Consider the following 20,761-nt stretch of genomic DNA (forward strand, 5'->3'; position numbering starts at 1 on the left):
CACTTTGAACAATAGTTTCTGTTTGTACACACTGACTGCAAGCAGGCTGTCAGTCTGTCACACACACACACACACACACACACACACACACACACACACACACACACACACACACACACACACACACACACACCTGAGTTGTATGTGGTTGAAAAGAAATGTGGAAGTTTAGAGAAATGTGAGAAAAGAGAAGGTAAAGAAAGAGGGAACAAAAGGAGGAGGGAAAGCAGGGTAATATGTATGTTTGCAACGTCAGCTACAATAGGAGAGAAGGAGTGAGTGAGTCATATGGAGAATAGATGGAGATAGGGAACCTCACCTGCCACACAGATCAGCTTTGGTATATCATCAATCTTGTACTGTTGTATATGTTCCATCACAGTTGTTGTATCTGGAGGTTACAAAATGCCACTGTTCTAGCATTTCTACTGAAAACCAAAGGAATGGTCTAACAGCATTACTGTTCATTTCCAGGTTTCATTAAACAGGACACTCTCTGCTCTACTTACAATTAGTTCTGTAGCTTCTATAGTTTCTGTCATCAATTTACTTCCAAACATTTTGTTTGGGTGAAAATATGAGCTTCTCCCTGCACCTCACCCCTCCAAGGTAGAGGAGAGAGAACCCCCCCCCCACCTCCACCCAAACTGATTCTTAGCATCATCTCACAACAAAAAACTCAAAAAAGAATAATATCCTTTACTGTGTATATGGTTTAAAATTGGATTTTAGAGCATTTCATGTACATAAACATGGATTTCATTCATTGTTTTAGTAGCACTGTTTACAGTTTGGTTATCTCAGAAGCGTGAAAATTAGTTTTCTATGTGTTGATATTTGAACTAAATTTATGACCTTTGTTAACCTTAAACACCTAAAATTTGCAGGATTACAGCAAGAAACACTTGTAACATGAAGACAAAAATTCACAAAACTAGAATGGATTTCTACATTTTTCTGCTGAAGCCTGAGCACTGCATGTCTCTGCATGACACACTTTACCCAAACCCAGTTGTCCCTGATGAGCACAGTTGTGATAGAGGAGGCCTGAGTGGTACTGTATGTCCAGCCAGAGAATGCATTCCCTGTGATGCTGTGGCAGTAACAATTTTTTTTTGTCTTCTATTACTGTACAAACAGAATGAATAGATACTGTCTGCTACTGTTCCTAACAAACAGTAAAACACTGTAAAATGTATATTGTCATCTTGGAATATGCCTGTGTCATCAGGTAAGATAAAATACACTGATGAAATAGCATAGTCATTCAGTATATTCAGGTAGTCAGCTGACCTCATTCTTTGTGCACATAACAATGCTGAACCTACACCTGACCAACTGCAGCAAACACAGATCATAGCACTGCCCCAACAATCTTGTTTGGTAGGCATTAGGCATGATGGATGCATCACTTCACCCAACTCTCTTCCTACCCAATGTGCCCATCACTCGCAACAGGATAAATCTGGACCCTTGAGACCACTTGACCTTCCTCCATTGGACAGTTCTTAACCCAATTTTAGTAGTTTCATCAATCTCCTTAGATGTTTTCTTTGCTTGATGCATGCCAATAACTTGACCCTTCTGAACGAGAAGCTACTCACTGCATCAGTTAGGGTTAAATACATTGTTACCAGCTTAAAAAAATCATCCATGCAGTAATTATCCAATGGGAGGCTCTTAACTATTTTCTTAGTTAAATCCAGATGATTACTTTTTCTTTGGACGGGCAGTGTATTATTGGATTAGAGTGGATGCGTTTATGTCCTCGTCATTTTAATGCAGCAGCTGGAAATTGAGGTAATTACTGTACATGCCGATATATTTCCCTCCCTGAATTATAGCGGAGTAAATGTGTCACAGCTATACTTCTGTGCAGAACTTGAACAACCTTTCATTGAGTAAAACATGGAACAGCAGCACCACCTAATGGTGTCATCAGACAATGCAAGCTAAGTGAAAGGATAAATTCACTTTTATATGTAAATGTATAAAACAACTGTTGCATCTTCGTTCAGGACTACTAATCAAATACAAATAGTCAAGTACTGTGATTTGTTACTTTTACTCCATTACATCTCAACTTCATTACTTTTACCTCATTACAACCATGTCGGAAGACACATCCTGTTTCATAACAAACATTGTTTTTATCATAACTAAAAGTAGAAACAGGCGTATAACACTGTTAAAATAATCACAATTATATATTTATGCTTTTATTTTAGCGTATAACAATTTTCTTTTATCTATACATATTTGTATTTTTTAGTATTTACTAGAATATTCACCTATTTATTATCTTACCGATTACTTATTTAGTGATCTAAATTATATTTATTTTTCAGCCGAGTGGCTGCGCTGAGTAGCACAAACACGACACCAGATGTTTGATAAATCCATTTTAATGGAAAATGTAAAACCCTTTTGGAACTTCAATGTACAAAGCATGTTAACACTTGCACTTTAAAATTTGAAATTGAAGCAAGCCATGTTTTAAAAAAATACCTCAGTGAATGTATATATGTATATATTTACACTTTATACTTAAATCTGTCATTATTTCATCTTTAAAAGTTCACCATAGTAAATCTTAAAAGAAAAACAGGACAATTCATTCTTGATTTAAATAAATATTGTTTTTTTGTAAATGTCTCCATTTTACAGCGAATACTTTGTCAAAAAAATGCTGACATGTAGAAGCCATTTTGTTTGTTTTTACATCATACAACTTTACACACTTTTTACAAGAGTTTGGCAGGCCATTTTCAAAAAAATGCATTTATGGCATGAGGACGTGAGAGCATCATTATTTCCCAAATTTACAGGCATTAGCTGGTGTGTGCGTATGTGTGTGTGTGTGTCCTCCATCACAGTAGAGCCGTATTACAACTAAAAACAACTTAGCAAAAAAAAAAAAAAAAAAAAGACACTGTACAGTCACATTTACATTAATGCTAACTCTGCATTATCATAGAGCTATAAAATAAATACAACTTCACAGAGGAGATCAAACACGATCGGTGTGAAGGAGAAAATGAAGAGAGAATTAACAGCATCAGACAGAACTTGAATGAAAGAGGGAAACAGATGAATATATGAGGAAGGAGCAGACACTGCTGATTTTTTTTGTTTTTTTTCATCAGAGGTGAGAGTTTTGCTCCCAATGCTGCTTTCTGCTGGTGTTGTGATCAGCAAGATCTTCTGGGGGTAGGGTCAGGGGGCCCCTCAGTGAGTCTCTCCATCATTGCTGCTGCGACTGCTTACAGTTCTGTAGAAACAGGATCTTCGAGTTCCGTAGGGTTTCAGTGGAGGTTTGTGGAGTGAGCTGTGTTGCTGCAGCTTAGTGGCTTTATTAAGGCCTCCTCTCTTGTTTGTGACTTTAGAAAACACTGAGGCTGTGTTGAAGGTTTAACCCCTGTCAGTGCAATGGCCTCTCATCTCAAGTTTGTCTTCTCTTGGCACTGTAGTTTTTGGGCTAACGGAGGTGGTACCTCTTGCTCGTCACACTGCGAGCCCCCATCCCCTCCCGAGTCACACAACCACATTTTGCACTTGTATCACACAGTCCTCCGTGTGGACGGTGTGATGAGAGACTTGTCCCGCTCTAGAAGGCATGGGCGAGGCTGACGGAGGCATCAGGAGTTCTCCTCCTCGTCATCTCCTTCAGAGGCGCTCCTCTTCAGGGAGCTTACCGCCTCCTTCACACAGTGGTATAGGATGTTCTTCACCTGTTGACATAAAAATGTAATTGATTTTCTGAATTAGACACATGATATTATCACGATATAATAAGAGTAATTTCAGTGAACAGAACTTGCCGATACTGCACACTTCTCAGGTGCAAACATAATCACTGCACTAAAATTATTTCACACAACTCCACTATTACTTGTGATGATAAGGGTTTTTTAATTTGTGCACATTTTGTGTTCATTTAAAGGGCATTCAGTGTGGAGCTGCTTTAAAAGAACAGAACTACCAACCGCAGTGATTGGCTGTCAGTGTGAACACTGCGCAACATACAGACAAGGGATGGATGGTGACTCACACCACATTTGCACCTCTCTCTCTGAGATGATGAGTATGTGTGGAGTGTACTCAGATGTCAAGAGAACATCACTGATGATGACTCACCCTCTGCCATGCTTTCCGCCCCTATTTTAGACTGACACACAGATGTGTGAAGAATAGAGAGGGCCAAGTTGCCATTTAAAAATTGATGATGCGACTGTTTGGAATAGCAAAATGTTCACTGGTCTAACAACTGACAGAAGACTGAGCTGTGGTCTATCACCTGTAGTTTATCCTCGTAGTTGACCTCCTCTTTATTGGGTCGGAGCTCCTGGGTCAGCTGGAATGAGTTGGCCACATGCTCAGGTGAGACAAAGTCATTGATGACCTGAACACAGCTGTGGAGGTTCTGGACCTGGCAGGCAGGAAGGAGAGAATGTGAGAAGACTATCGAGAGGTTCACAGACCCACAAAATAACACACAAAGGATCGGGACCGGTTCTACATACACTGCTGAACACACCTAAGATCTGATGAGTACTGCAGGATTTAGTAATTACTAAAAGTGAGCAAAGTTAAGATAAGTTGAAGTGGTGCCATGTGGTGGAAAATCAATATATAGCCACGTTCAGATGAGGTTTGATTTGTATAATTTGTATAATCTCTGCATTACATTCAGAGTAAGTCGAGAACAAGCCCAGGGTGATTCCTTCACTACTTTCAATTGATTATACTGAAAGAAAAAAATCTTCCTATTTGCTTTAGAGACCAAGACAGACATGTAGACACTGGGAAGGACAAGTCAGACTTATAACTGCTGCTACAGAACATTTGCCCAGAGCAATTTTAGTAGTATTAGCTTTGATGGTAATAGTATAGTTTTTTTAAATGAAACATGAACACGTGCAGTTTTGTCTAACATGTAAGCCTAATATAAAAAGTACAAGTTCACATTTCAGTCACACGTTGATTGAGATGATCTGTGTGTGTATGAAATACCTGGTACATGGAACCTGCTGGTATGAGAACTGAGTCTCCCAGGAACTGAACGACAGTCCAACCCTGGACTCGATGCTCATCCAGCAGCCGCTGACGCTGCTTCCTGCTCAGATACCAACCCTGCTCTCGGATTGGGTCCTGGTCTAGTGAGACTTCCACTCCCTGCTCCTTACAGAGCTGGGGTGGTTGGTGGCAGAAAGGGAGAGAGAGGTGTTAGTGGGGTCAACACTACAGCACAGATATTTTCAGCAACAGCAACAGCAGCTACAGAACATGTTTTATCTGGGTACTGACCTTGTGCAGGAACTCTCGCACTTTGACCATGTCTCTGTTGAGGTAGATGTGCCACAGTGCCCCTGGTGTCTCACTGGAGTCTTTGAGCCTCCTTCGAACCCCCTCGTCCAGATCCTCCTCCTCCAGGCGCTTTAAGACTCCTACATACAAACACACACTCAACTTTTAAACACTGCTTATCTACTTATATTAATTGTTACAAAACTGTAAGGGTTGCATTTTTCAATGCATCAATCTGTCTTTATTTATGACAGGTCTATAATATGATGTGTAACTTATTGGGACAGAAAACAAGAAGTCTGTTCACTTTTTAACAGACTCCCGTCTTACCAGTTTTGGATAGGACTCCGTTGCCTTTGGCTACCCCAACATAGACCAGAACAGAGACGACATCAGAGACTTCCACATGAAGGTTGGCTGTCCCAAAGTCCTGGTCCTGAGATGCAGCTACACCTACAGGGCAACATATTTTATATGCTTGTGTGAGTGCCTTCTGCAAAACAAGTTCCACTTGGGGAAATTAAGTAAGTAAATTAAGCAGCATTACTGCATGCTGGCAGTTTCCTCTTTACCATATGCACAGCAGAGTCTCGGCCCGAGATCTGGCCTGACGAAAAATGAAGGCAGGTGGGAGGCCAGGTTGAGGCTCCCCTCTGGATCTGAGTACTCTGGCACGGGCAGGTTCTTCATCAGGTCATCATATCTACAAAAAAACAAGCTTGGAATCTTTCACAAGGTTTGTATTGTGTTTGGATGTTTAGATGTCTGCTTGTGAAACACACTCATGTAAGGCATGAGATTTACTCGCACAGGCTCTTGCTGTCAGGATGAACAGAAACAACAGTTATTGTGTGTATGTTTACCTTGAGGGCATGAGGGCCATGAACTCCTCTCCAGACGGCCAGTCCTTTAGTCTGTAGACCATAGGTTCTCCATCCTTGGACCTGGGCCGCTCTGAACAGGTATGAAGACTTTGGTCAGACTGAATTGATAAGTGTTTATCAATGACAGAGCTTGTTCTGTGCCTAAGCGGCTGTCTGATTAATCAAACCAGAAGAATGAGATGATGTTAAAATGCACTCACTTGTGATGTCTTCAAATCCATCCCAAAACTCCTTGATCCCAGAGTTGGACACCACCTGGTCTTTGCAGTTGAGTAGGTCTCCTTGATGGTCTGCAAACTCCTGGTTGAAGGAATCAGCCTTCCACAGACTGGCATTCAGTCGCTTGTGGATCCCTGACACCAGCACAGGCTGCACAAACACAAACCCATTCATATAGCTGTTATTATCTGCACGTTTGTATATGCTAACTACAGTTAGTAGAGTATGGTTACTATGACAACAGCCATGTACCTGTCCTTGTTTCCAGCACTCTCTGAACAGCTTCCAGTTGTTCTGGTTGCGGTGATCTTTGAGCCATAGTAACTGTTTGCTGTTTAACCAGCAGTGGGGAATTCCTGGATACTGATTGGTTGATTCCTCTATAACAGCTGCAGTAACAGGAGCTGACTTCTTCCTGTCTGCTTTGCAATCCTCAGAAACCGTAGAAGGGGTGGTGCTGGTGTTGTTGTTGTTGCCTGGAGGGACAGGTTCTTGCTTGATTGACAGCTTAGTGGCGATGCTCTGGCGACTGGCGGGGATTTTATTCTCAACTACTGAAGCAATGATGTCATCTAGAATATTAGGCATGGTCCGCCCACCTTTGCGTGACTTTAGAAGTAGAGTAGAAAAAAAGATCAATACTTCCTATTCAGTTTGAAAAAAAGAAATTCTGCAAACATGTCTACTGCTTTAATTAACATCAGAAACACGTGTACCTGTGAAGCAGTAGAGTAGACTGGTGCAAAGGCGATGCCTGCATCAGTGGAGCCCAGCTTCAGCTTCCCTGCTGTGGTGGTGAGCAGGTCTCTGAGTGTGGAGCCCTGCTCTGTACTGTTAGCTACCAGTGAGGTAGTTTTGCACTGCTGCAGGACCTCCAGGCTGTCCCCCTCTTTGTCTTCCTTCAGTGATTTACCCAGCAACACTGACTCCTTGTTTTCTGTTTGATAAAAAGAAGAGAAGAAGGAAGGGGAGGGAGAGGTTATTGATCAGTCATTTATGATAAAGATGACAAGCCTTCTGATTTTTAACCTTCCCCCCCCCTCACCTTTCTTTTCCTCCCTAGATTTTTGTTCTGCCAGGTCAGCCAGGAAGTGCAGAGGTGACTGGGACTCTGGTGGGGTGACAGGAGTGTTTCCTCCATCACTGCCTGGACTGCATCCTCCGCCACCCCCTCCGTTGGTCTCTGCCTTAGTTCCTCCTTGATCAGAGTTCTGCTGAGAGCCCGGCTCAGCTTTCACAAGAGATAGCTTGTTACTGCAGTTCAGGACATTCTGCAGAACCTTGCAAGGAGGAGCAAACCACAGATACTGTATTAGGAATAAAACTGAAACCACGTGTTGGTGTCACATCAACAATTCCAAAAGAGATCAAAATTTTATTTTATTTTTTTACTTTATTTTGATTGCCCCAAGCAAATGTGGTCATTAATACCTGTGAGACTCCATTGGTGGCTGGTAGTTTGGTGATGAGGTTCTGCTTGTTGGTGCAGAGACAGCGGGAGGGGATGTAATGTTTTTCCCTCAGAGAGTGCATAGACGTCACCAAATCGGACAGTACTAAGACATGGAAAAGATGCAGCAGAGTTTGATCATTTCAGGGGAAAAACCTGGAGTTTAATTTAAATCCATATGACCCAGTCAGTGATCGTGAAACAGTAATGTGATTATACTGGATACATGGACAGAGCTTATTATCTATAGCAGACAACTAAAAACTAAAACTAAGACCAATACTTTTAGGGTATTCACTACTTCATTCCAAAAATGCCACTCAGAATAAGAAAGGAATTCACATATGAAGTCAACAGACAGATAAAGAGAAAGCAGCTGGTACTGTACCTGTGCCAGGTATGATCTGTGTTGGCATCAGGTGTTTGTGATCATGAGGTTGGCCTTTCACACACTTCAGCCAGCTGTAGAGTTCTTTATCTGATCAGAGAGAGAGAGTAATACACAAGTATGATGCCACAATAACCACAATAATACAATCACTCACACACATTTTGACCATGTTGCATTCTCCAGCCTATGACTTGGGTAGGAACAGAAACATGCATACACATAAGTGGTATTTTTTTACAATTTTACAAAGTTTGATGTGTCACTTGCCACCTGTGCTGCTAGAACAAAAAACCATGAAATCGAAACAATGTGACAGTAGAAGTAAAGTACACAAAGTCTTCTCTATTGATGCGAGTACAACTTGATGTTTAAGACTGTATGACCTTTGGAGCTACCTTTAATGTAAGAGTCCAGGCCTTACTCATGCTAGTCACTTCACCCCCTTTCTTTGTTCCAAGTGCAAGCAAGAATTTCTGATTACAATCACTTATCTGGTCTTCTGCCTTTCCAAACGCAGTACTGACCTTTGGAGCTCCTTCTCTCTTTGGCCTTGTAGCAGTCCAGGCAGACAACAAAGCCACATTTCTGACAGACCCAATGGATGTTGAAGAGTGTTGCCTCACAGGCATCGCACATCTCCCTCACCCCCCTTACGGCTCGCTTCCACGCCAGCTTGGCTGAAAAACACAAAACGGGTTTAACTTATAATGATAACAATGGTCATTTAATCTAAATGTGAGCCATTGTAAGACTACCTACCATCCTTCTTGATCCAGGTGGCTGCAGTATTCTCAGTCAAAACCATCTGACAAAACTTGTCTCCGATGAAGCTAAGGATGTACTTGGCTGTGGTTTGGTCCAGGTGGCTCTCCTCCAGCGCCCCTGGGACCCAGAGGGCCAGAGCCTCATCATCAAACTGATCTGGGGTGGAGAAGCCATCCATCCGGATAACTCCATTTTTACTGTAGGAAAGCCTGGTTGTAAGGAAACAGGCTGTTATCTCTTTGTTTAGTCCAAAAAAAGGTGATGACAGAGTAAATATTATAAATAGGTAAATAACATAGTGAACTCATAAAGCATGATGAAGAATACTGGACTTATCACTCGACTACATTAATAAATTATAACAAATTTAATCCAAAGGAGGCAGGGACCAGGCACCATTTAGTACTCCTATACTGAAATAATAAATCTATATGTATTACTTTAGCTGTATATTATAATTATATAGTAATATATCTATATAAATATGTCTATGAATAATATGTCTATAAAGCAGCGTATTCTATTTGTTATTGCACAGTGACAGACTGAATGAATTGTGTAAACGAAAATTGTTTTTGTTAATGAGCCTTTGCTCAGTAAAACCACCACTGTGTTTAGTGTCCTTAAATAACCCAGGAGAATGCTTATAAAACGCTAGTGTAGCACTTCAGACAGGAAGGAGGTGAGATAAGGTGAGAGCACAAAAATTAGAAAGGAGGAGGGGGGTTATTGCAGCAGCAGCGGCGGCAGCTCTGCAGTGAGTCAGCGAGGAAAAAATTATAGAGCAGAAAATCCTTTTGGCAGATCTACCCTGTGAGACCCAAGACCGCAGCTGCTGCTTATCCAACACAAGTGTGTCTGTGTGTAATGTGCACTGACAGTTACTGTGTGTGTGAGAGAAAGAAACATTCAGAGCACAAGTGACTACGTGATTAATAATATATGTGTTGTGGCTAGGGCAGAAAAAACACCTCCTCTCCTCTGTCATTTATATTTATAGACATGCAGCCTACAAAACCACCAGCATGTTCTCAGAAAACCTCCAGTAGTGAAGGTAAATGTATTATTGAGGGATTTTATGACCGTAAACAAGAATGTATGGTGGATGGATGCAGATACACGTCTGGTCAAATAAAAAAGAAAACTAAGCAGGTGAGAGATTTACCGTCTGAAAAAGTAGAAGCGACAGAAGACAGGAGAATGTGCCGGTTCCTCACTCTTCTTGTTGCGGACAGCCCTGCACTCCCGACACTTCTGCAGGTTAGGTCCAATTTCTGAGCATGAGTCGTCCTGCAGGAATGACTCCCCCGTCTGTTTCAGCTTCTTCACCTTCCTCCAGTCCTTCAGAACTGAGCGCGGTATTCCATCTGACAAGAGTGCACATTATAATTGAACAGAATATTTGGTTGAATGCAGCAGAAGGTGAAGATGGGCCTTTTGTTACACAGAGAGATGAGAGAGAAAAAATATACAGAAATAAATAATAAATCAATAAAATATAGAAAAATTACCCACTTTTCACCTGATTTCAAATATACAGAGTTACTGAGAACTTACTTGTGAGAATATTCTTTAGGAAGCCAGTTAACTAAATGGCATATCATGTCGTGCTGTGTTGGTGAAACCTGCATGGTGTAGCTAAACACTCCACTTGAAATGAATTTAACAGACAGTCTAATAGTTGTGCCTTCATCCAGCACTTCAGTTTTGTTGGAATAATGAATGTTAAACTGTCAGTGTGACAGGTAGTAATTTTCACATCTTAGCCTTTAAAAAGACTGTCAGTGTTATAGTAAATGTCTATGTACTTACTGCTGCTGGCCAGTTTGAGTTTGGTCTTCTCTCTGGCTGATCTGAAGATGCCGTTGGGCTTCAGGTCATCCTCCTCCTTTTCGTTATCTCCTTTCTTCTTGGCCATGTCATTCTGTTTCTTCTTGTAGGTCGGTTTGGGCTGTCGCTTGGCTCGACCCTCCATCTTGCTCTCGCTGGCATCAGAGTAATCACCTCCACTCTCTGACCCAGATTCATATGACCGTTTGTTTCCTCTCCTTGATGAAGGAGCTGCCTTCCTCTCATCACCACCTCCTCCTGCTGTTGGTGCTCCACCTATCTTCTCCTCTGACTGCCTCTGTCTCTCACCTTTGCTTCCGCTCTCTTTGCTCAGTTCCACCTCACTAGAGGTGGAAGCACTGAGATTGACTGTACAGGGTTTGATCATTTCTGACATGGCTGTTGTGGTACTTGTGGTGTTTGTGCTGGTGGTGGTGCTGGGCAGCTTCTCTGGTTTCATACTGGTGGAGCTTGTAGTAGCAGTTGTGTTTCTGTCCTCCTCTGAGTGACGGGTTAACCAGGCTTTCTTCAGCTTGTGGTAGTTATTTTGTTGACCACTGTTTGTCGAGGCTGATCCTAAGGTCTGGCCGTTAGGTAGGGGACTGGACTTGCCTGATGTTGTGTTCCCACTTGCAGAGCCACTGCTACTGCTACTGCTGTCAACAGAGGATGACGAGGCTTGGCTAGAGGGGGGTCGAGGCGGGGAGTTGTGAACAGAATTCACAATTATAGAGGAGTTTCCTGATGTGATGGACGTAGGAGCAGTGGAGAAGTTGCATCTGGACTGAGCTGCAGCTAAGGCAGCTTTGTGCTTCTTAAGGTGGACAAAGGAGGAAGGGTAAGATTGACTGGAGCCAGAAACAGAGCTAGGTGTTGGAGTGAAGCTTGGACTGGGCTGGGGTGTCCCTGATGGACTAGGAGGAGGCAAAGACCCCCCTGGAGATGCAGTGCGTGAGAGAAAGCCCTCCTGATGCTCTACTGGTCCTGAATGACTCAGCACTCGGCTACCAATGCTAGTTTTATTGGCTGGAATCTCGCCCCGAGCTGAGACTAAGTAAGCCAGCTCAGGAGTAACTGTTTCACTTTTACTCTGTTTTCCAAAAGCTGATGAGGCTGAAACTGCAGTCCTGCACACAGAGTTTGTCGTACTGTCACAAGTCCTTTTATACTGGATACACATGTCATCCAGGTTTGAGTTGGGCTGGATAACCCTGCTAGCTCCAGGTTCCCTAACACTCTCCCCAAGCCTAGGACATTCCCCCTGAAGCTTGGATGGGTAAAACCTTCCATGGGGGTCCTTGTGGACCACAGCACCCAATTTGTTAAAACCAACAGGGCTGTCGTACTTGATGCATGTTGATGGACGCACAATGACTGATGCCATTGCACCTTGGGGCTTTCCTCTCAGGACTCCTTTCTCTCCAGAGTATAGCCCTCCTTTTTCCTGAATCATATCTCCAGCTCTCCATCCATCTGTTGATGAAGTCATAATGTCCCCACTAGTGGCAGATGCCACAGAAGTGACAATGGCAGCGCTTCCATGACCTTTGACATCCCTGAGTTCTGGCAGAAGAGTGGGGGGTTTCTGCTGCTCTGCTGATGTTTTGCAACCAGCTGTTGCTAAGCTAACTGGTTGAATGGGTGTTAGGGTTGGTGGAGACAGGCGTCCGCCATAACCTGCCCTATCTCTCTCTCTTTCCCTCTCTTTCTCCCGCTCTGCAGCCTCTTTTCGTTCCAGTGCGAGCTGCGTTGGGGGATGGAAGACAGGTGCTCGATGGAGAGATGGCATTGCCCTGAGCTGGTGTTGTTGTTGGTGATGGTGGTGGTGGTTAGGGGCAGAAGTAGAGGATGAGGTTGTACAGGAGGAGGAAGGAGAAATGGCAGGGCTGCGGCGTTCTATTCTGTCTATACCTGTGTGATGCTGATGTTGCTGTTGACCTAGTGTCACCTGCTGGCTTAGCTGCTCAGTGATTTTCCCTGCTAAACCCTCTCCTCCCTCTGGTTGGTGCTTAATAAGGGGAGGGGGCTTAGAGAGAGAGGCTTTGGAGGTGTAGTTTCCCAGGGACAGTGGTCCCTGACCAGGTACAGTAGCCCCAATACTGGCCACAACACCTAGTGCTCCAGTAGATACTTTTTCAAACAAAGGGCTGACCTCCTTGGAGGAGTAAAGCCTTGGAGGCTCATTCACCACACTGTTGGACAGTGCTGTGAAGTAGTTGCTCTTTTCAGACTGGATGACATGGGGATGGGCGTGGCCGGCCTTGGGGTTAGGGGAGGTGAGAGCTGGCATCCGAACAGGGAAAGCAGGATCTCTGCTTCTCTCTCTGTCCCTGTCCATCCTGGTGTCACTGGAGCGCTGTATCTTAGCTGTAAAGGGAGCCACTTCGATGCTCTCTTTCAAGATTTGTCGATTCTCCTCTTTGTATTTACTGACTTGCTCTGCTGCCTGAGCAGCATCCTAGGAAAAACACAAAAACTGTCAGTATGGTTCTCAAAAATTTTAACTGAAACTAAATATTTACTGTGACCTATCTTTTAAAAAGACATCTGTTGTGTAGTTCTACAATTATTGCACATTGAAACATGGTGTGTAACACTACTTTTACATAGCGCTAATGTAAAAGTAAATATGATATATGACACTGATAAAAACTGCAGTACACCTGTGTATTTGCCAGACGAGTCTTGCTGTGGGGGTCTAAGAAGAGGCGATTTAAGTGCATGTCTTTCCCTGTTGGCGTTCGACTCCTGTCTGTCTGCTCCTGTTTCAGGTGAGCCAGCGTCAATGTTCTGATCGGGTCCACAAAGCCTTTCTTATCCACATCTCTGCATACAGACAAGTCAAACATTTAACAAGTCATTTGATTTCATCAGAATTTCCCATGTTTCAACTGATTACAACAGCAAATGGCTCCTAATTTAAAACATCTGTTCAAAAAGTTTATTCCACTTGGAATTGTTGATGCTTTTCTTTGTCTTTCTTCTAAGCTAAACAGTAAATGAAGCCAGACAGATTTCATTGTAATCATATATGAAATTAGCCAAAAATTTATTTTAACACATTCTGTAAAATCAAATCTTGAACATTGCAGAAATTCCAAGAGACTCCTGCAAAACAGCTGCACATCAATTTCTCTTTTAAAACTGTCCAGTTTAAGAAACACACTGCAATTCATCTACACTGCCCGTCCAAAAAAAAAGTCACACACCCTCATAGGCTTGTATGGTAGGCACCAAGTTTGATGGGTGTGTCACTTCACACACCTCTCTTCTTACCCTGATGCACTCATCACTCTGGAACAAGTTAAATCTGGCCTCATCAGAACACATGACCTTCCACTGAACAATTCTTAACCTAGTTTTTGTAGTTTCAGTAATCTCCTTAGATGTTTTCTTTGCTTGTTGCATGCCAATAATTTGACCCTTCTGAAACAGATTAAGATCTTTTTCGCGACCACAGGAAATAAATAGTCATCCATGCAGTAATTATCCAATGGGAGGCTTTTAACTATTTGCTTAGTTAAATCCAGGTGGTGCCTTTTTGGACAGGCGTGTGTAAATAAAACATAATGATTCAGGAAAAACTAAAACAATTGTGTGAGTGGTTGTTGTGGAAAGTACGTAACAGGCAGGTTAGGGTCATCTGCAAAGTATTGTTAAGCAGATTTTACCAGACATGACACAACTGGGCTAATGAGAGAGAAGAGTGACGTATCTTCAGTGATTCTGTGTGTTTGTGTGTATTCAGCAGTGTCTCAATAATGGCCAGTGGTTACATAAGAGGAGTGCAGGGTGCTGAATGAACAACATTCTAGTCTGAACTGCTTTAATATTGGATTAGTGCCACTTCACTTCATCTGACTGACCTGACATTGCCTGTCTGCCTTTCAGTGCTAACTCAGCTCCTCTCTTGCTGCTCTGTGTGGGCCCTCTGTAACTAAAAGGGTGCACTGTATCTCTGTCCAGCTCTCAAGTGATTCATTTAAAAGACAAAAGGAAAACATTGTCCTCCCACTGTCTCCCTGTTCTTTCTTAAATCATCCCCCACACTGACTAGCTTCTAGTCCAGCTGGGCAGAACCTCAACTAATGTTATAAATATGTAAAATAGTTGCTGTACACATGCTGTACAAGTCCCTCTTTTATTTTTCTTTGACTTCACCAGGAAAACTACTTTTCCACATATTTCCTATCTGGTATTCACTCTCAAGGGAATTGGTCCATTACTTAGGCTAATGGTATGCTCTTAACTAAAGCCAATCCAGCAGCTTTGCAAAGAACTTTGCCAACGTTACTGAACTCTCTACTCACTCTTTATGAGTATCCACGTTGGCCTTTGACAATGGAGGGCTTGTGTGTGAGTTGATCTTGACAGGTGGGCGGTGCGCGTCAGCACTGGCTGGCCGCACAGGAACGTGGCTCAGTAACCCCAGACCATCACCAGCACTGCTACCAGCAGCCTGGTGTAGCCATGGACTGGCTGTATTCTGCACACACACACATACAGATACAGATTGAAAAAATATACAGCTAACTATTAAACACAGATATCCAATTAAATGCATACACATACACATATGCTAATATGTATACACCTACCCTCCTCAGGGAGGCCTCAGAATTTACAGCGACAGGATTTTCTGGATGGACCCATTTAGCTGTAGGGGACAGGTTAAGTCCTGGTGGGTAGGATGTGGGTGTTCCATTGGGGTACTGCCAGAGGATGGGGTACAGGCCCAGGCCTGCTGCCCCGCTGTGAGCCTGGGCTAGTAGAGGTGGTGGAGGGGGGCCCTGACCCTGAAAACAAAAGCAAATCTCAGTGAGAACATGCAAATACTGTTCAATATATGTTAGAGGAGGCCATTACTCTTCTCCTGCCCTCCTCACAGCTGGCTTTTATATAATTTTTGTTATTAACAAATGCAAATATGTACATAAGCGAAGTCAGACCTGTAGGAACTGTTGCTGGTGTGCAGCTGCTGGGTGAGAAAGGGTGAGGTGACTCAACCCACTGGTGGAGTCGAGTCGAGGGTGGCCCCCGAGGAGAGATGCTGTAGGAGGAGGCATGGCTGAGAGCACCCCAGGTGGTAAGAGGTGTGGGTGAGGAGGTAGGGCAGAGGTGTGGGAAGCAGCAAGGATGTGGGAGGTAGCGTGGGGGTGGCTTGAAGGGGTGAGGCAAGGGGAGTGGGGGGATGGGGAGTGCAGGGTATGCAGGTGAGGATGAAGATAGGCTGCCACATGGTTGGAGGAGACAGTGACAGAGGCAGAGTTCTCTGCGTCGGAGCGAACTAGTGCGGGGTCCCTGTAGACAGTGAATGTCTCGTTCTTATCGATGATCAGAGGGCTCTTGGTGCTGCTGCTGCTTGTACTGACTCCACCAGACTCCGACCGTACATGCACTGGCTTAAAACCAGACCGTGGCTCTGCAGTTTCGACTTTAGCAGGCAGAGGGCCTGTTGGAGGTGGAGAGGTATCAGAGTACCTTGTTGTTTTATGTTTCGAAACCTCTGGAGAGGTGTTGGGTTTGGGTTTGGAGATGTCCAGCAGGCCCAAGGGGGACTTAGCTTTGAGAACGTCACCTGGGTTTGCATTGGGGTAGGGATGGCTCTGACAGTTGTTGGGGTGCCTGGGTTTCTGTTTCAGGGAGTCGATTTGAGGGGGGTTGGGGTTTGGGCTAAGGCTCATTTTGGATTTGGCTACATCAGGAGACAGGACTGTGTTTAACTTGTGTTGGGGTGGTTGTTGCTGTGGGTGTTTTCGCGCCTCTTCAGATGAAGATGGGCTTTTAATACTGGGGTGGAGAGATGTGTAGTGTTGCTGTGGTTGAGTGTGTTGCTGCTGCTGCTGAAGATGAAGTTGAAGAAGCTGATGAGGAAGAACAGTTTTCTCCTTCTCCACCAGCAGCACATTATCAGATATTGATGACACTGGTCTGGAACAAAACATAAAAGGTATTTTATATATGCACAGGACAAGATTAGATTCGGTTTCTATTTCAAATTAAAAAAGGAAGGATATCATTTAATTACACAGGCTCAGTCAAACTGGCTGCTAACAGTGCATACTGGATTAAACAGATGATAATGCTAACAAAAACACACTTTGAAAGTTGCTGATGTATTTGTTATGAACTACACCTGTGCTGCTGAGAATTAATACACACTCTGAACCGAAGGCTTCTGTTCTTACCTGATGACCTCAGAGGGAGAAAACTCTGTCTTGTTGCCTAAACCCCTGGTTGCTGTCATGCCACCTCCTATAATTCCCTGCTGCTGCTGGTGCAGCTGCTGCACAGGAGTCTCAGTGTCTGTCCTGCGGCCTCCTTCTGATGGTGAGGGAGAAGGTGGGACGGGAGGTGAGGAGACTGGTGAAGGATTGAGAGGCAGGTAAGGTGAGAGAGCCGTGGACTCAGCCTTTTGGGAGGCGAGCAGTGCCGACACCGCCTCTGAACTCTCGCGGTGCACTGTGGCCTGAGCTTCATCTGTTATATCGATCACACCACTACCATGAAGATGGGAAAATGATGGCGTTTGGGATCGAGAACATGCTAAAAAACAAAATAAATAAATGAAAAAGCGTGAGAACACTGAACTGACTGCTTAGCAGCATTTATAGAACAGTTGTCAAAACACCAGCTGACTGTACCTTTTGCAGTGGTTTTGCTGGTCTCCATAATGCCACCCTGGATGGTGTCAGACATCAGAAGTGTCTGTTGCCGCGGGGACTGGGTGATCTTTGTAACCGCTACTAATTCTTCCTCCTCTTTTGTTATTATTTTGCCTGTTTCCTTAACTACGCTCTTCTTGCTCTCCTCTGCTGGTTGAAGCTCGACCCATGGTGACAGTCGACCAGTGAGAGAGGAATCGTTCCTTTTGGTGCCCTGTATTAACTGTTTCTCCTCTTCTTCCAATTTGGAAACAACACTTATTTTCACATCACTGTTAAGAGTCTTTAGTTCATTCTCTGAGTTGGGCTCTGAGGAGGAGGAAGAAGAGGATGAGGAGGACGACGAGGATGACGACGAAGAAGAGGAGGATGAGGAATGGGCACTCCTCTTGTTGTGTGGGTTTTCTGAGTCGCTGCTCTCTGACAGATCAGATGTCATATCAGTCTTCAGCCTCTTCAGAGTAGCCTTTTTCTCATCCTCCTCACCCTTCCTACGTTTGCTCACCATCTGCTTCATCTTGGACTTTGAGTCTGGAAAAATGAAAAGAAAAAAAATTAATTATCTTTGGACATTTGGCAACCATTTTCTACACTTCATACTGACTTGCTCTGGATCATCGTTTTGGTCAAACAGTTAGGATATACAAACTTGCCATGTAGCCACGTCTGAAAAAACCCATTGACAATCTATCTCTACAGTCTAGTGTCCGACAATCTTCTGCATGCCTATGCAGATTTATGTAGTAGGGTGCTCCAGCATGTCAAGCAGTTGAGTCTACAGTTTAATTTTGCATTTAGATAAAGGTTGATATTACCTTGACTCACTATGGTCCAAGGCTAACAAATCCTTTGTTTATTGTCTGTCTTTTCTAATAAGCCAGAGCAAAACATACAGGTAGGAGGTTTCTAATTTTTTGTTGGTGTTTTAATCTGACTGGTTAAAATGACAACTGTCTATAGGGGTTATCACATATAAACTCTGGACAATGTCTGGCAAACCAGGTCCAGAAATTGTACAGAGTTGCGCTTACATAGCAGGAGAAATCCGGGTGACGTGTTCTCACCCAGGGAAATAGTCTTGATTTTCGGGCTTGGGGGGTGGTCGCTGTGTAGAGTGACTGTGACTTTGCAGCTGTGTGTGGCCTATGCCATATTGTAAGTCAGCAAGACTAACCCAGTTGTGAATTATCTCTGGTGCAAGAAGGTCACACCACTACAAGATGTTTTATGTACTATGGTGACAGGTTGTTAATGCAAACAGTATTGTTTTTTTTGTTTTTTTAAATGAAGAGTTGCGAGAATCACTAACATGACACCACTATCACAAGATACCCTTGTGCAGCAACTGTCCTCACCTCTCCCTGTGGTCTCCTCCCTCCTATCCTTGTCCTCCTCTGGAACGCTGCTGTCTGATCCTTTCCTCCTGGAAGAGCGAGAGTTACGCTGCTCTCTCTGCTCCCGTCCGCTGCCGCCGGGCGAGTGGTGTGATTGGCTGGCTGGTTGCTGGCTTTGCTGTGATTGGCTCTGCTGTTGAGAAGCCAGCATCCCCTGGGAACCTTTTGGGTTGGGGCCTGATGAAGCCATGATGGGCCGGGGACTGTTGGCTTGGGCTCGTGTATAATGACTCTGTCAGAATAAAACAAATCACACATGAGCACTCAAAGACACACACTGACCAATTTAGCAGTGCATTGGTTTAAAACTACAGCCAACTGTTTGTTGGTCCTCATATCTACAACTAAACCAGTTCAATACAAGAGTTATGAAAAAAACTAATAAAAACACAGGGTTTAACTTCCTTCACTAACTAAAATGTTTGGGATGGTGAGTGTGCAGCAACCGGTCCACCCGACTAATGCTACTTGTTAGGAGTTATTTACGACTGTCATTTACGACTAGACTTAAAACATGACCTTTTTATGAAGCATATAGTTAGAGATGACTCTGAACCATCTCTTAATTGTGCTGCTATAGGTCAGTCTACTGGCAGACCTCTACTGATACATTGAGCTCCTCTCCTCTACCCATTTAATTGCTACCATTGCATGTTATTAACTATTTTTTAAATTAAATCTTGGGTGTTTTTAGCTTTGTTTTGGGTTATTATCCTGTTGGAGGACTATTTCCTGTGACAAAGACCAAGCTTTCTGACACTGGACAGCACATTTTGCTCTAGAATGCCTTAAAAAGATTTCATTGTACCCTGCACAGATTTAAGAAACACTGTGCCAGATGGAGAAAAGCAGCACCAGAACATAACCAGGCCTCCTCCGCGTTTCACAGTAGGTACAGTGTATTTTTCTTTGTATGCTTCATTTTTGCATCTGTGAACATAGAGCTGATGTGAATTGCCAAAAAGTTCCAGTTTTGTCTCATCTGTCCAAAGGACATTCTCCCAGAACCTATGTGCTTTGTCAATATGCGTTTTCTATTGTTTTTTTTTGTTTGTTTTTTTTTTTTATTGGATTTTACCTCTAAACTCTATGGAAGTTGTTCTGGGTTTGTTAGTTACCATTTGTATTTTCTGTCTCTTCAATTTGTCATCAATTTTCCTCTTATGGCCATGTCCTGGGAGGTCGGCTACAGTCCCATGGATCTTAAACGTCTGAGTAATATGTGCAACTGTGGTCACAGGAACATAGAGCTGCTTGGAGATGGTCTTACAGCCTTTGCCTTTAACATGTTTGTCTATATTTATTTCCCCAATCTCCTGAGACACCTCTCTCTTTAGTTTTCTGTGGTCCATGTTCATTCTGGTACACACCATGGTACCAAACAGCACAGTGACCACCCTTTAAATGGGTAGACTGACTGATTACAACTTTAAAGACACCTATGAAGCTAATTACAGGACACACTTTAGTTTGTGTAATGTCCCTATGGTCAAATTATTTTACATCTTTTCTAGGGGTACCATCATTTTTGTCCAGGCCAGTTTCCCCATTAGTTTGTTTTTTTTTTAAAAACAAAACCTGTCTGTCTTTTCATGAGGTAATTTTTAGTAAACAGCGGTATAGAGGGTATTTATAGAGGGGCACCAACAATTTTGTCCATATGTGTATCTCCAGATTTACTGGCCCCTTTCGACCTGATCAATGTTTTTGCTGCTTGTGGTTTTTTGTTGCCCACTGTTTTTTTCTCTCTCCTCGAGGTAGATGGTCGCCCACCCTGGGCTTGGTTCTGCTGGAAGTTTCTTCCTTCAAAGGGAGTCTTTTCTCTCCACTGATGCCTAGTGCTTGCTCAAATTGGA

The 20,761-nt window shown here is 43.4% G+C and overlaps 1 protein-coding gene across 4 annotated transcripts in view; it reads right to left on the reverse strand.

Annotated features, from left to right (window-relative positions):
• Positions 1-3,056: 3,056 nt before the first annotated feature.
• Positions 3,057-20,761, reverse strand: part of jmjd1cb (jumonji domain containing 1Cb) — a 103,546-nt gene continuing 85,841 nt past the window's right edge. For all 4 annotated transcript variants that reach the window (XM_026350989.1, XM_026350988.1, XM_026350991.1 and 1 more), the window contains 24 exons: positions 18,867-19,137; positions 17,491-18,042; positions 17,035-17,392; positions 15,796-16,777; positions 15,445-15,642; positions 15,157-15,332; positions 13,510-13,672; positions 10,829-13,304; positions 10,182-10,383; positions 9,011-9,225; positions 8,776-8,928; positions 8,249-8,338; positions 7,842-7,966; positions 7,456-7,690; positions 7,127-7,347; positions 6,663-7,019; positions 6,392-6,560; positions 6,171-6,261; positions 5,880-6,010; positions 5,638-5,760; positions 5,308-5,447; positions 5,014-5,190; positions 4,298-4,429; positions 3,057-3,731 (listed from right to left, as the gene is read on the reverse strand). In XM_026350989.1, the coding sequence (XP_026206774.1) occupies positions 3,639-3,731; positions 4,298-4,429; positions 5,014-5,190; positions 5,308-5,447; positions 5,638-5,760; positions 5,880-6,010; positions 6,171-6,261; positions 6,392-6,560; positions 6,663-7,019; positions 7,127-7,347; positions 7,456-7,690; positions 7,842-7,966; positions 8,249-8,338; positions 8,776-8,928; positions 9,011-9,225; positions 10,182-10,383; positions 10,829-13,304; positions 13,510-13,672; positions 15,157-15,332; positions 15,445-15,642; positions 15,796-16,777; positions 17,035-17,392; positions 17,491-18,042; positions 18,867-19,137 (7,830 nt within the window). In that variant the 3' untranslated portion in view covers positions 3,057-3,638. The remainder of the gene's footprint in view (positions 3,732-4,297; positions 4,430-5,013; positions 5,191-5,307; positions 5,448-5,637; positions 5,761-5,879; positions 6,011-6,170; positions 6,262-6,391; positions 6,561-6,662; positions 7,020-7,126; positions 7,348-7,455; positions 7,691-7,841; positions 7,967-8,248; positions 8,339-8,775; positions 8,929-9,010; positions 9,226-10,181; positions 10,384-10,828; positions 13,305-13,509; positions 13,673-15,156; positions 15,333-15,444; positions 15,643-15,795; positions 16,778-17,034; positions 17,393-17,490; positions 18,043-18,866; positions 19,138-20,761) is intronic.

This window comes from Anabas testudineus, chromosome 19 (assembly GCF_900324465.2).
Source record: "Anabas testudineus chromosome 19, fAnaTes1.2, whole genome shotgun sequence".
Taxonomy (NCBI): domain Eukaryota; kingdom Metazoa; phylum Chordata; class Actinopteri; order Anabantiformes; family Anabantidae; genus Anabas; species Anabas testudineus.